This window comes from Alligator sinensis, unplaced genomic scaffold (genome assembly GCF_000455745.1).
Source record: "Alligator sinensis unplaced genomic scaffold, ASM45574v1 scaffold35_1, whole genome shotgun sequence".
Taxonomy (NCBI): Eukaryota; Metazoa; Chordata; order Crocodylia; family Alligatoridae; genus Alligator; species Alligator sinensis.
The window spans coordinates 1,151,851-1,163,090 of record NW_005842340.1 but is presented as its reverse complement, the minus strand read 5'-3'; the positions used below and the strand labels follow the sequence as shown (position 1 = coordinate 1,163,090).

Sequence of the window (11,240 nt, the reverse complement as noted above, 5' to 3'; positions counted from 1 at the left end):
CTGCTGAAGGTAACTTTTTCCTCAAAATTGGATTACATTAAAACATATAAAGCCGTTAATTGGGTCATTAGAAAATATATAGAAAAGTTGTTTTGAAGATAGATATAAAGAGATATTTGTATAGGGCGGAATCTGTTATACCGGAAGTAAGTGAAAGGATTGGTTAAGAGTGCCGAAGTCAATAACTTGAAAAGCAAACCTGATTACCTAGAACAAAGAACAGGCTCTGTGGAAACCTCACATGGTCAGTGGCAAATTCTAACAAAGTAATCTAATAGATGATAATTGTTAACTTGAGCCAGTAGAAATTTCAATCCAAACATGCTGTATTTGCCTCTCTGGAAATAGGGTTGGATACATGTATGTTTGTGTGCCTGAATTTTGTGATTGGGTGTGCAAACTAGGAACTTGCTTGTAAGGATCTCACTGAACCTAACCATTGGTATACATGAATGCCTAACTATTGTGATCCTACTGGTAAATTAGGCTTGTAGCTGCATGCACATTTGCATATGGCCTTAAGCTTCTAGTAGTTTGATTGCTTGCCACTAAACAAAGAGAAGAAACATTTAAATCTGCCCATCTTTCCCTCTTGGGCCGATAACGCGATGTTTTTTTCTAAAATGAAACTTTTGCCAAGTCCACAGCAGAAGAGAACTTGCTGGATCCTGTAGGATTCTACATATGTTACAAGATATGACCTTGGGCTTGATTCTGAAGCCCAGCAAAGTTGCTCAAGGAGGGGATAATAAAGTAGTTAGAAATGTGGTGGATTTGGGTGGGTTCTTACATTCCACAATGCATCAGAGCAGAATAGAAAAGATGGAGTTCTATGCTGGATATGCCTGCAGGTTTGTTGCGGGTAGGTCTTGCTTGACCAATCTCATTTCCTTTTACGACCAGGTGACCTATCACCTGGACAAGGGGGAAGAGATTGATGTCGTATATCTTGACTTCAAAAAAATCTTCAGTCTGGTATCCCATGATCACCTCTTGGCAAAACTGGCTAACAGCGGCCTCGACCTCACCACGGTCTGCTGGCTGGGGAATTGGTTCCGTGGTTGGACCCAGAAGGTGGTGGTTGATAGAAGCCAATCATCTTGGTGTGCGGTCACCAGTGGGATCCCTCAAGGCTGTCCTAGGGCCTATACTGTTTAACATCTTCATCAATGGATGTGGACACTGGTGTCAGAAGCGGACTGGCCAGGTTTGCCGACGATACCAAACTCTGGGGTAAAGCATCCACACCTGAGGACCAGGAGGGCGATCCAGGCAGATCTTGATGGGCTCGTGAAATGGGCCGATGAGAACCTGATGGTGTTCAATACTGAAAAATGCAAGATTCTCTATCTTGGGAGGAAAAACCTGCAGCATGCTTATAGGCTCAGCAGTGCTATGTTGGTTAGCACTACAGATGAAAGGGACTTGGTGGGGGGGGTCATGATTGACCACAAGATGAACATGAGCCTTCAATGTGATGCTGCGGCTAGTAAAGCGAGCAAAATGCTGGCTTGCATCCATAGATGCTTCTCAAGCAAATCCTGGGACGTCATTCTCCTGTTGTACTTAGCCTTGGTGAGGTTTCAGCTGGAGTACTGCATCCAGCTTTGGGCTCCACAATTCAAAAAGGGTGTGGAGAAGCTTGAAAGTGCAGAGGAGGGCCATGCGTATGATCAGAGGTCAGGAAAATAGACCTTATGATGAGAGGCTAGAAAAGCGCAGGCTCAGGTGATCTGATGGCCACCGATAAGTTTATCAGGGGTGCTCATTAGGATCTGGGGGAACATCTGTTAACCAGAGCGCTCCAAGGGATGACAAGATCAAACGGTCACAAACTCCGCTGCAACCGATTCAGGCTGGACATAAGGAATAACTTCTTTACTGTCTGAGCCCCCAAGGTCTGGAATAGATTGCTGCCGGAGGCGGTTCAAGCACTCACTTTGAATGCCTTCAAGACGCATTTGGATGCTTATCTTGCTGGGATCATATGATCCCTGCTGACTTCCTGCCCCTGGAGCAGAGGGCTGGACTCTGATCCTCTGGGGTCCCTTCTAGTCCTAATATCTAGATAAGGTGCACACACACCTGAAAAATGAATGGGCATTCTTGCCATTGTGGAATAAAGAGAATGGGGTAGAAACAATGTGTATGTAAACTTTCCTAAACTGTGAGTAATGCCCTTTCTTGTCAGTGCTCTTCAGACACTCAGGCATGAGATTCTTATGGTATTACTTGCAGCACATTGGCCTGCTGGTAGTTGTCAGTGACGTTCACAGCAAGGATTTCTGTCCCTGGAAATGCTAGCATAATAACATGAATTTTGTTTAAATGAGTGTTCAGAGCCAGTCAGAAGACAGTAGCTTATTCTCAAGAGACATGTGCCAGACAGAACTAAATATCATCCTGGTGGTGGATGGTTCTTTCTCAGCCTGGAGGGAGGTGGGCAGTGGGGTCCCGCAGGGTTCGGTCCTTGGACCAATATTATTCAATATCTTCATCAGCGATTTGGACGAGGGCATGGAGATCACCCTCTCCAAGTTCGCTGATGATACCAAGTTATGGGGCAAAGTTAGTACACTGGAGCGCAGGGAGCGGATTCAGGCTGACCTGGACAGGTTGGATCAATGGGCAGAGAGAAATAGGATACAATTTAATAAAGATAAATGTAAGGTACTCCACCTGGGAAGGAGGAACCCCCAGCACACCTATAGGTTAGGGAGTGTCCTTCTCAGTAGCTCGGAGGCAGAGAGGGATCTTGGAGTCATAATGGACTCCAAGATGAACATGAGCCGGCAGTGTAATGAGGCCATGAACAAGGCCAATCGCACCTTGTTGTGCATTAACAGGTGCATGACTAATAGAGCAAAGGAGGTGATGCTCTGCATGATTAGTGGCCTTCGTGATAGACCCTCCCGGGGGGAGGTTGAGAGAGCAGAATCTCTTCAGCCTTCACAAGAGATGGCTGAGGGGAGATCTTGTGGCTGCCTATAAATTTATTAGGGGAGGTGAACGGGGAATAGGGGAAGCACTGTTTACAAAGGCGCCCCAGGGAGTGACGAGGAATAACGGGTGTAAATTAGTTGAGAGTGGATTTAGGTTAGATATTAGGAAGAAATTTTTCACAGCAAGGGTGGCCAGGATCTGGAATGGGCTTCCAAGAGAGGTGGTGCTATCACCTAGCTTGGACATCTTCAAGAGGAGGCTAGATAGTCACCTGGCTGGGGTCATCTGGCCTCGGTCCTCTTTCCTGCCAGGGGCAGGGGGTCAGACACGATGATCCATTGTGGTCCCTTCCGACTCTACAATCTATGAATCTTGCTTCGGTTTACCACACATTATACTTTCTTGTTACTATCTACTATTTATTGCTGTAGGAGATTCAGTCCTGGCCCAGAACCCCCTTGTGCTGGACTCCATATAAACACAGAATAAACAGGCTCCCTATCCCAGATAACTTGTAATGTAATAAGCTGAGCATCGCACTGGTGATTCTCAACCGGGGTGCCAAGGCACCTGGGTGTCTTGAAGTCCTTTCAAGAGTGCACACCTAATAGTGCTAACATTGTATGGCACCTTATGGCAAACGTGAATCACAAGATCAAACCCAGGGACTTCAAACCGGAATCCACAGCGTTAAAAACATTCTGACCTGTTGCAGTCTTTCTGAGTTATTTGCAACAGGAGAATTAATTGCTCTATTTCTGTGTAATCGAAAAATGAGTGAAAACTAAGAGCTGGCTTTGCCTTAGGGTTGCCTCTTGTCTACCAAGGGGTGCCTTGAGTCTAACAAGTTTCAGACTCATTGGTCTACACCCTCTTTCCTTCGTAAAACCCAACCCACTATTTGCTATTTATTTCAGACAGCCCTGTCAGTCACTCTGCAGTCTTTTCCCCATACATTGCCTTGCCTTGCCTTGTCCCCTGGCTTCCTTCTCCCTCAGTCCCATCGCACCTTCTGTATTCCCCATTTTTTGCTTTCTGTATGACCCAAGCTCATTTTTCTTTTTTTCCTTCACAGTCTCTTCAGTTACTGGAGTGGTGGCACCTTATGAAACAGTCCAGACAAAAGCCCTATCCCAAGGGAGCTTCAGTTCCAGCAGGATGGAGTGCTTTCCCACAATTCTCAGCCCACCACCTATTCGCAGGGCCAGTCTCCCTCTCAGTCTGACCTTCAATCCAAACAACCATATTGTTCCTTTGATGCTGGACACTCCCAAGAGTGAATGCAGCCCCTCCAGCCAAAAAAACAGTTCCAGGGAGGCCTTCACTTACACCTTCCAGAGTCAAGGGTATGGCAGATAAGAAGCCCTTCAAGAGAGGGGAAGAGCAAAAGCTACAGCCTGGTTGGGGAGTAGGCAACCAAATCGGGGGGGTGGGAAAGTGTTTAGGCAAACAGAACTAGAATTGGGTGTGTACATGCCAAAAAGAGTGTGGGGCCTTGAGAATAAAAGAAAGGGAGATTCCTTCAGAGGGTCAAAATGACATGGTGAATGGTGGGACATGGAGTGGAGGGGCCTAAATACTGGAAAAGGGGTATCTCTCAGGAGAGCTCACTTGAAGTCATAGATATGTGTGGGAAAGGAGAGATCTCTAATCAGAGAAAAGGGATCCTTAAAGGAGGATGCAGTGTGGATGGGAGTGTGTGTGAAGGAGGCCAAGGGGGGGAGTAGGAAAAAAAGCAGCAGCAGTTGCCACTCCCCCGATCTCAACTCCATCTGTGCTCATGGGTCACCATCTGTTCTTGCCCTGTGCCTGAGAGTTGGAAAGCTTGGGTAGATATCAGCTGGCCTTTGGGGTTTCAGGGGAAGATTTGACTCTTCTCCAGTTCAGATAGCTTTAACATGCTACTTTGCTTTAATTCATGACTCATTTTCTCTTTGTCTTCTGCAGGGTCAACTCCCCATCATCCTGCAGCTACCTTGACCAGATGGAGCCTAGAGCCAACCTGGAGACCCCATATTACCAGTACAGTAACCAGTCTGGAAATTATCCGCTGCCCCAGTACCCCCAGCAGCACCAGGTCTCCCAGTACCACCGCTTTCCAGTCCACCTGGCCAGTGACATGCTTCCCAGTGTCCGCCTCATGTCAGCTACACCTAGCGAGTCCAATCCAGCTTTCTTCAGCTTGGGTGGCAGTGGTGGGATTGTGACCTATGGTGCAGCGGGTGTCCCCCGAGGGTATCTGCAGAACCATGTAGGGGAACAGTTCCTTTTACAGCAGCCAGGAGGGAGCTCAGGTGAGATTCCCTAAATCTATGGGTCTTCCACTTATCCTAAAGTTCTGGGGTGGCTGAGGGCTTTCCTGAAGGGCCTGAATGTGTGATGATTCAATGGATGACCACCAAAGGGAAAAGAAGGAAACTAAACCTCTGTGCCATGACAGTTTATCTTCCCACCCTCTTCTCATCCCCATTGTGCTTTTGTCCTGAATTATGATTAAATTTGCTCTAAATGTTGTGAACTCTTAGGGCCTGTCCCCATGAGTGGGAATGTGCGCTCCCCACGAGCAGCACATATTTGTGCTGCTGCTAGTTGTCCCTGGGGACTGTTCCTGCATGTGCAGTCTGGCTTGTGCCAAATTGCCCTAGGTGGGGTAGGGAAGACTGGGGCCCCAGTAGCCTTACCTGGGGCTCTGGTGGCCTCCCAGGGCTCCAGCAGCAGCAATCCAGGCATGTGGAGCCTGGGCACCAGCCAGAGCATGGCTCTGGCCAGCCAGGCTCTGGTTTTGGACAGAGCACACTGCAGCTATGTGCACCATGCTGCTTGTTTCTGGCATGGGTTTTTGTTTGTTTGTTTGCTTTTGTTTTTGTTTTTTGACACTGGGATTTCCTGGCATCAAAAACCCCACGCTGTGCTGCAAATTAGTAGTGCAGTGAATGCCTGCATGTGTGGTTTGCAGTGCAAATCGCATGCATATACTCATCTGAATGTGCCTTTAGGGTGCATCTCTTAGAGTGCACTGTGCCTCTAAGGTGGTGATTCTTAACTAGGGTGCCACAAGATCCTTTTAAGGGTGCCATGAGATGCCATGCAATATTAACACTCTTAGGTGTGCAAGGAACAGGAAGCTACACAGGAAGAACTTTCTGACCATGAGGGTGATCAAGAATTGGAATAGGCCAGTTAGAGAAGTTGTGGAATCTCCATCCATGGAAATGTTTAAAAGCAGGTTACACAGACACATGGCTGGGATGATTTAGAGAGGGAGGACCCTGAGCAGGGGCCTGAACTAGATGGCCTCATGAGGTCCCTTCCAGTACTTTCCTAGGATCCTGTGTTCACAAGATAAACCTAGAGATTTCAAATAGGAATCCATAGTGTTAAAAACATTCTGATTTTCCTTGGTGTTTCTGAGTTCTTTGGAACAGAATTGCTCTTACTCTTTGCTTTTTAACTACAAGGGAAAAAAAAGTGAAGGCTAACAGCTGGCATTTTCCAGGGGGTACCTTGTGTCTAATGAAGGGTGTCTTGGGTTTAGACAGGTTGAAAACCATTGCTGTAAGGGAACAAAGTATCTTGGAGCAGTTTAGGGGCAATTTGGTAGCCAGATGCTACAATGCATGGTTAGTACAGGGACATCCAAGAAAACAGGCTCCCAATGCTGCTGGGCCATCTTTTAGGGCTGTGCGAAGCTTTGGTAGCTGATTCAATTCGGAAGAGATTAAGCCTGATTTTTGGGGACCAAGTCACCCAATCCAAATCGGGAGACCAATAAAAGCTCCAAATTGATTCGAAGAAGCTTGGAAAAGATTTGGCTGCTTCAGAGATTCTGCCGTAGATTAAACAGGCAACTGACAGCTGCCCTCAGCTGGTAAATTTGTTGGGGAGGGAAGGGGGCGGGGGAGGCAGGGATTGGGGCTGGGACAAGTTACCCAGATGGGGCGGGGCATTATTTTTTTGTGGGGGGGGATGCAGGTGTGGCAGCGCTGGAAGCAGGGGCTATCCCCTGCTGCTGCCCAGAGCAAGCCTCACCTGCATTGCGGGCCTCCCCCGCCATGCCAGCTGGGCAAGTGGCAGCAAGGCAGAGCCCCCGTGGCCATGGGAGATGCCCCCATGGCTGCCCTGCCTTGCCCCATCCCCTGCCCAGCCCAGCCTCTGGACACTTTAAAAACAAACAAACAAAAAAAGCCCCACACTCACTGTCTCTGGCAGAGGTGATCTGAGGGCTCGTGGCAGAGCACCCATGTGTAGTGCAGGCCAGTGGATATTGCCCTGGCACCTGTGTGGCAGCTGTCGCATTGCATGGGTGCAATGCAGCACAGCAGGGTGCTGCACGCTGTCTGGGAGCTGGGGTGGCTCCATGTGTCAGCCAGAGCCTGACACTGCTCAGCCCCAGCTCCCAGACAGCACGCAGTGCCCTGCTGAGCTGCGCTGCACCCATGCCATGGGGCAGTTGCCACGTGGGTGCCAAGCAGGGGGGGCATGATCCCCACTACCCCACGCTGCACAGGGGGGCTCTGCCACAAGCGCCCAGAGGTCCCAATCACCATTGCTGCATTTGGTGAGTGCAGGGCTTTGTTTTTTTTTTTAAGTGCCGGGACTAGGCTGGGGACAGGTAGGGCAGCCATGGGGGCTGCTCCCGCAGCCCAAGGAGAGGCAGGCACAGCTGGAGGAGCCGTGGGAGAACCTGCAGCCTCCTGGCTGTGCCTGCCTCTCCCTGGCCTATCTGAATCACCGAATCTTCCAAAGTAATTTCAGTCCAATCAATTCAGGACAGTGATCCGAATCTCCAAATTGAATCACTGTCCTCCAAATCAGCCGAATCCGAATCAAATACTTCCCTATTAGCACAGGCCTACCATCTTTGAAGGCACTTTAAAAATTGTATGTGGCTTGAGACTTGGAGAATGAGATGCTTGGAGGCAGGGGCTGTCTAGTGGTTAGCATACAGAATTAGGATTTGTCTCCTGCCCCAGCTCTGGTCCTGACCTATTTCATGACTCAGAGTACAACTATATTTGGTTTCATCTGAAAAGTAACGTAGTGGACAAGGGTGTTCTCTGTTTGGCTTGTCTCAATAATTTCTATATCTATGGTAGGCAGTTTGCAAGTTTAAAAGAATAAAAGATATTCACTCTTCTAACTGCCTGCTTTGCAAAGTCACCTGTAGTCCAAAGGTCAGGCCAGGCTCTTAGTGCTTTCTACGTCACTGCCAGTAATAAAGAGTTTTCAGGCCAAATTCTGACCACATTGAGACACCCACACAGTCTTACTGCTCTCAGTGGGCTCATACTGTGATAAGCTGTTAACTCCCATTTCAGCAAGTGAGCAATCTCATATCATGTATGTGCATAAATCAAAATATGTGCATAAGTGTTTGCAGAACACAGAAGGGGCCAGAGAGATGACTATGGGGGGATTTGATAATGGTCTTCAAATACCTGAAGGGTGATTACAGAGAGGCTGGAGATGGGTTTTTCTCCATGACTGTAGGGGACAAGGCTAGAAACAATGGCCTCAGCAAAATTTAAGTAGGGAAAATTTAGGTTAGAGATTAGGGGAACATTCTCACTATGGGGCGATCAAGTTTTGGAACAGGCTACCCAGAGAGATTTCTTGGAAATTTTCCAAGAGCAGGTTAGACAGACACTTGGCTGGGATGATTTAGTCCGGCATGATTCTGCTTTGAGCTGGGGACTGCAGTAGATGATTTCCTGAGATCCTTCCAGCCCTACTTCCATATGATCCTTAATAAACAGTTCTACTATTGATACACAAGGAGGCTTAAAATCATGGTTCTCTGCAGGGCAGACAGGAGTGAAAGCAGTAACGTGTATTTTTTGTCACTGGTTTGGCTGAATACACCCAGGAAGCAGGTCTCTAACTTATTGGTTAATTGCTATGTCTAACAGTTATGTTGCCATGCACTGAGCACACCTTAATTGTAATCCTAAAAATGCTCCCTTATTTAGTTTGGACTATTCAGTTGTGTCTATGTGATGCACTGCTGCGTTGTGTAGCAATACCCTTGCCAGCTTAGAATGAGAAGGTGTATCTACATAGTGCAGTGCAGTGGCATGCAAAGATGCTGTACTGATAGAGCTCAATGCTGTCCCCAAGCTAATTAGCCCAGTTTGTCAGGGTACAGTGCCAGGTTATTGTGGCTGTACTGCTTCTGCTCTGATACTGTGCCCCAGTGCTGCATTGTGCCATGTAGACATATATTCTCTCTTGCAGGGGTGTTGTGAGGCTAATCAGTTGTTCACCTCACCAGTTATTCAGCTAATTGGTGCTCATCTGGAATATTGTGTCCAGTTTTGGGCCCCACACTTCAAGAAGTATATGGATAAATTGGAAAGAGTCTGGCACAGAGTGACAAAAATTATTAGAGGCTTGGAAAGCACAACATATAAGGAAAAGCTGAAAGAACTAGGGTTATTTAGTCTGGAGAAGAGAAGACCGAGAGGGAATTTACGTTTTCCAATTTGAAAGGAGATTACAAAAAGGGTAGAAACAGTTTTCTCTGTGGCCACATGGGACAAGGATAGGAGCCATGGACTCAGGCTGCATCAGAGGTAGTTTAGGTTGGGGATTAGGAAGAACTTTCTGACTCTGAGGGTGACTGAGCCAGCTAGCAAAGTTGTTGTGGAATCTCCATTCCTGAAAATTTTCAAGAGTAGGTTACACAGAACTTGGCTGGGATGGTGTAGTAAGGGATGATCCTGCCCTGAGCAAGAGACTGGACTAGATGACCTCATTAGGTACCTTCCAGCCCTACTTCCCTAGTATCCTATTGATGGTTAAAGCTTTAAAATTCTCACATGAAAGATGTTACCAGAGTACAAATGTATATATTTTTTATCCTCACTTTCCTTGTCTCTGTCCCTCCCTCTTTTTTTGCTGTCTCTCCAGGAGGTATCTCAGCCTACCAGGCCATCTCTTGGAATGACTACTACATGCAGGGCCCCCCTTTCTCCAGTCAGCTGTGCTCACAAGTCCCATTTTCCGGCATGGCGGGAGGAACTTATGCTACAGAGCAGGTTCCTTACACTCAGACCTCAAGCATGCAGCCAGCTCCCTGTTTTCTCCAGATGCCCAATGGAGCATCAGGATCTGTGGTATTTACTGGAAAAGAAAAGGCACCAGCAACACCTGACCAGACTTCATATCAAAACCACCCAGCCGAACCAGAACTGCCAACCCCAGCTGAGAGAGAGGACTCAAATATTGACAGCAGCAGCAGTAGCCCCAAACAAGAGGAATGTGCTCCTGGTAAGTGAAAGACCGCATGGGCTTTGTGGTGGGGCTGAGGGATGAAGAAAGCATTGGACCTGTTAGATAGGGTTCTGAGATGAAGAGGTATGGTAGGAGGTAGGGATGGACAATCACTTCTGGGCTGCTGTCCAGACCGGTTCTCTGTCTCATCAGAGGGATATGTGCACTTGCTCCTGGGGCTTTAGGTATGGAGTACCTGATGTGAAATTGGTCCCATGGAGTTTAGAGATCAGCTTTGTGTTTAAGATGGGCAGCACTTGGCACTTCCTTTTGGATGAGGTTATAAGATTGAGTTTGGGAAGTTAGGGTAAGAAGCTTTTATAGGAGAGATCCCACAGTCAGGGCTCTCAAATGTGTGTGTTTAGAGATTACTTTTGGTATCCCGCAATCAAGTCAATAACTAGAAGGGGATCAGAGGCAGATAACTGAGAAAAATGACAGGGCTGAATCCTTTCAATAGCATCTCTCCTATTGGAGATGGTTCCTTCCGGCTATCTTCCTCAGGCAAAGTCTCCACTAGGCACAGCATATAAGAGGAAAAAGTTTGGTTTTTTTCTCTCTCTCTTTTAAATTTTCCCCCTTTCAGATATTTTAAGTTAAAAAAGAAAAGATAACTCTTTTAGATCATCACCCCCACCCCCAAAAAACTACCCCCAAAAACCCACCACTGGGAGAAAATATCAAAAATGTTTTTAAAAAAGTTTGGAAATTTTATTTTGGTTTTCTTTTAATTTATCATTTTGGAATTCTGTCAGTATTGAAATTTGAAAAATGTGGGCAGCTCTTATCCCTGGGTAGTTTCTCTGTGTGGTATCCTGGGATCACCTTTCTCTGTTTCTTTCAGATGTCAAAGATGAAACTAAAGATTGACTCTGAGGAAAAACAAAGAGAAGAGAAAAGTATATTGTTTATTACTAATATTTAAACTCTGCAAAATGTGAGAGAGAAAAGAAGAATTAATATTTGCAAGGGAGGTGCATTTTTTTTATTGGTTTGCTTTTTGTTTGGTGACTATTCTTGTTTTC

General features: G+C 46.9%; 1 protein-coding gene across 1 annotated transcript in view; it reads left to right on the top strand.

Annotated features, from left to right (window-relative positions):
• Positions 1–11,209, top strand: part of NOBOX (NOBOX oogenesis homeobox) — a 22,622-nt gene extending 11,413 nt beyond the window's left edge. The window contains exons 6-9 of the mRNA XM_006028777.3: positions 4,019–4,289; positions 4,891–5,237; positions 9,853–10,212; positions 11,060–11,209. Of these exons, the coding sequence (XP_006028839.3) occupies positions 4,019–4,289; positions 4,891–5,237; positions 9,853–10,212; positions 11,060–11,085 (1,004 nt within the window). The 3' untranslated portion in view covers positions 11,086–11,209. The remainder of the gene's footprint in view (positions 1–4,018; positions 4,290–4,890; positions 5,238–9,852; positions 10,213–11,059) is intronic.
• Positions 11,210–11,240: the final 31 nt, after the last annotated feature.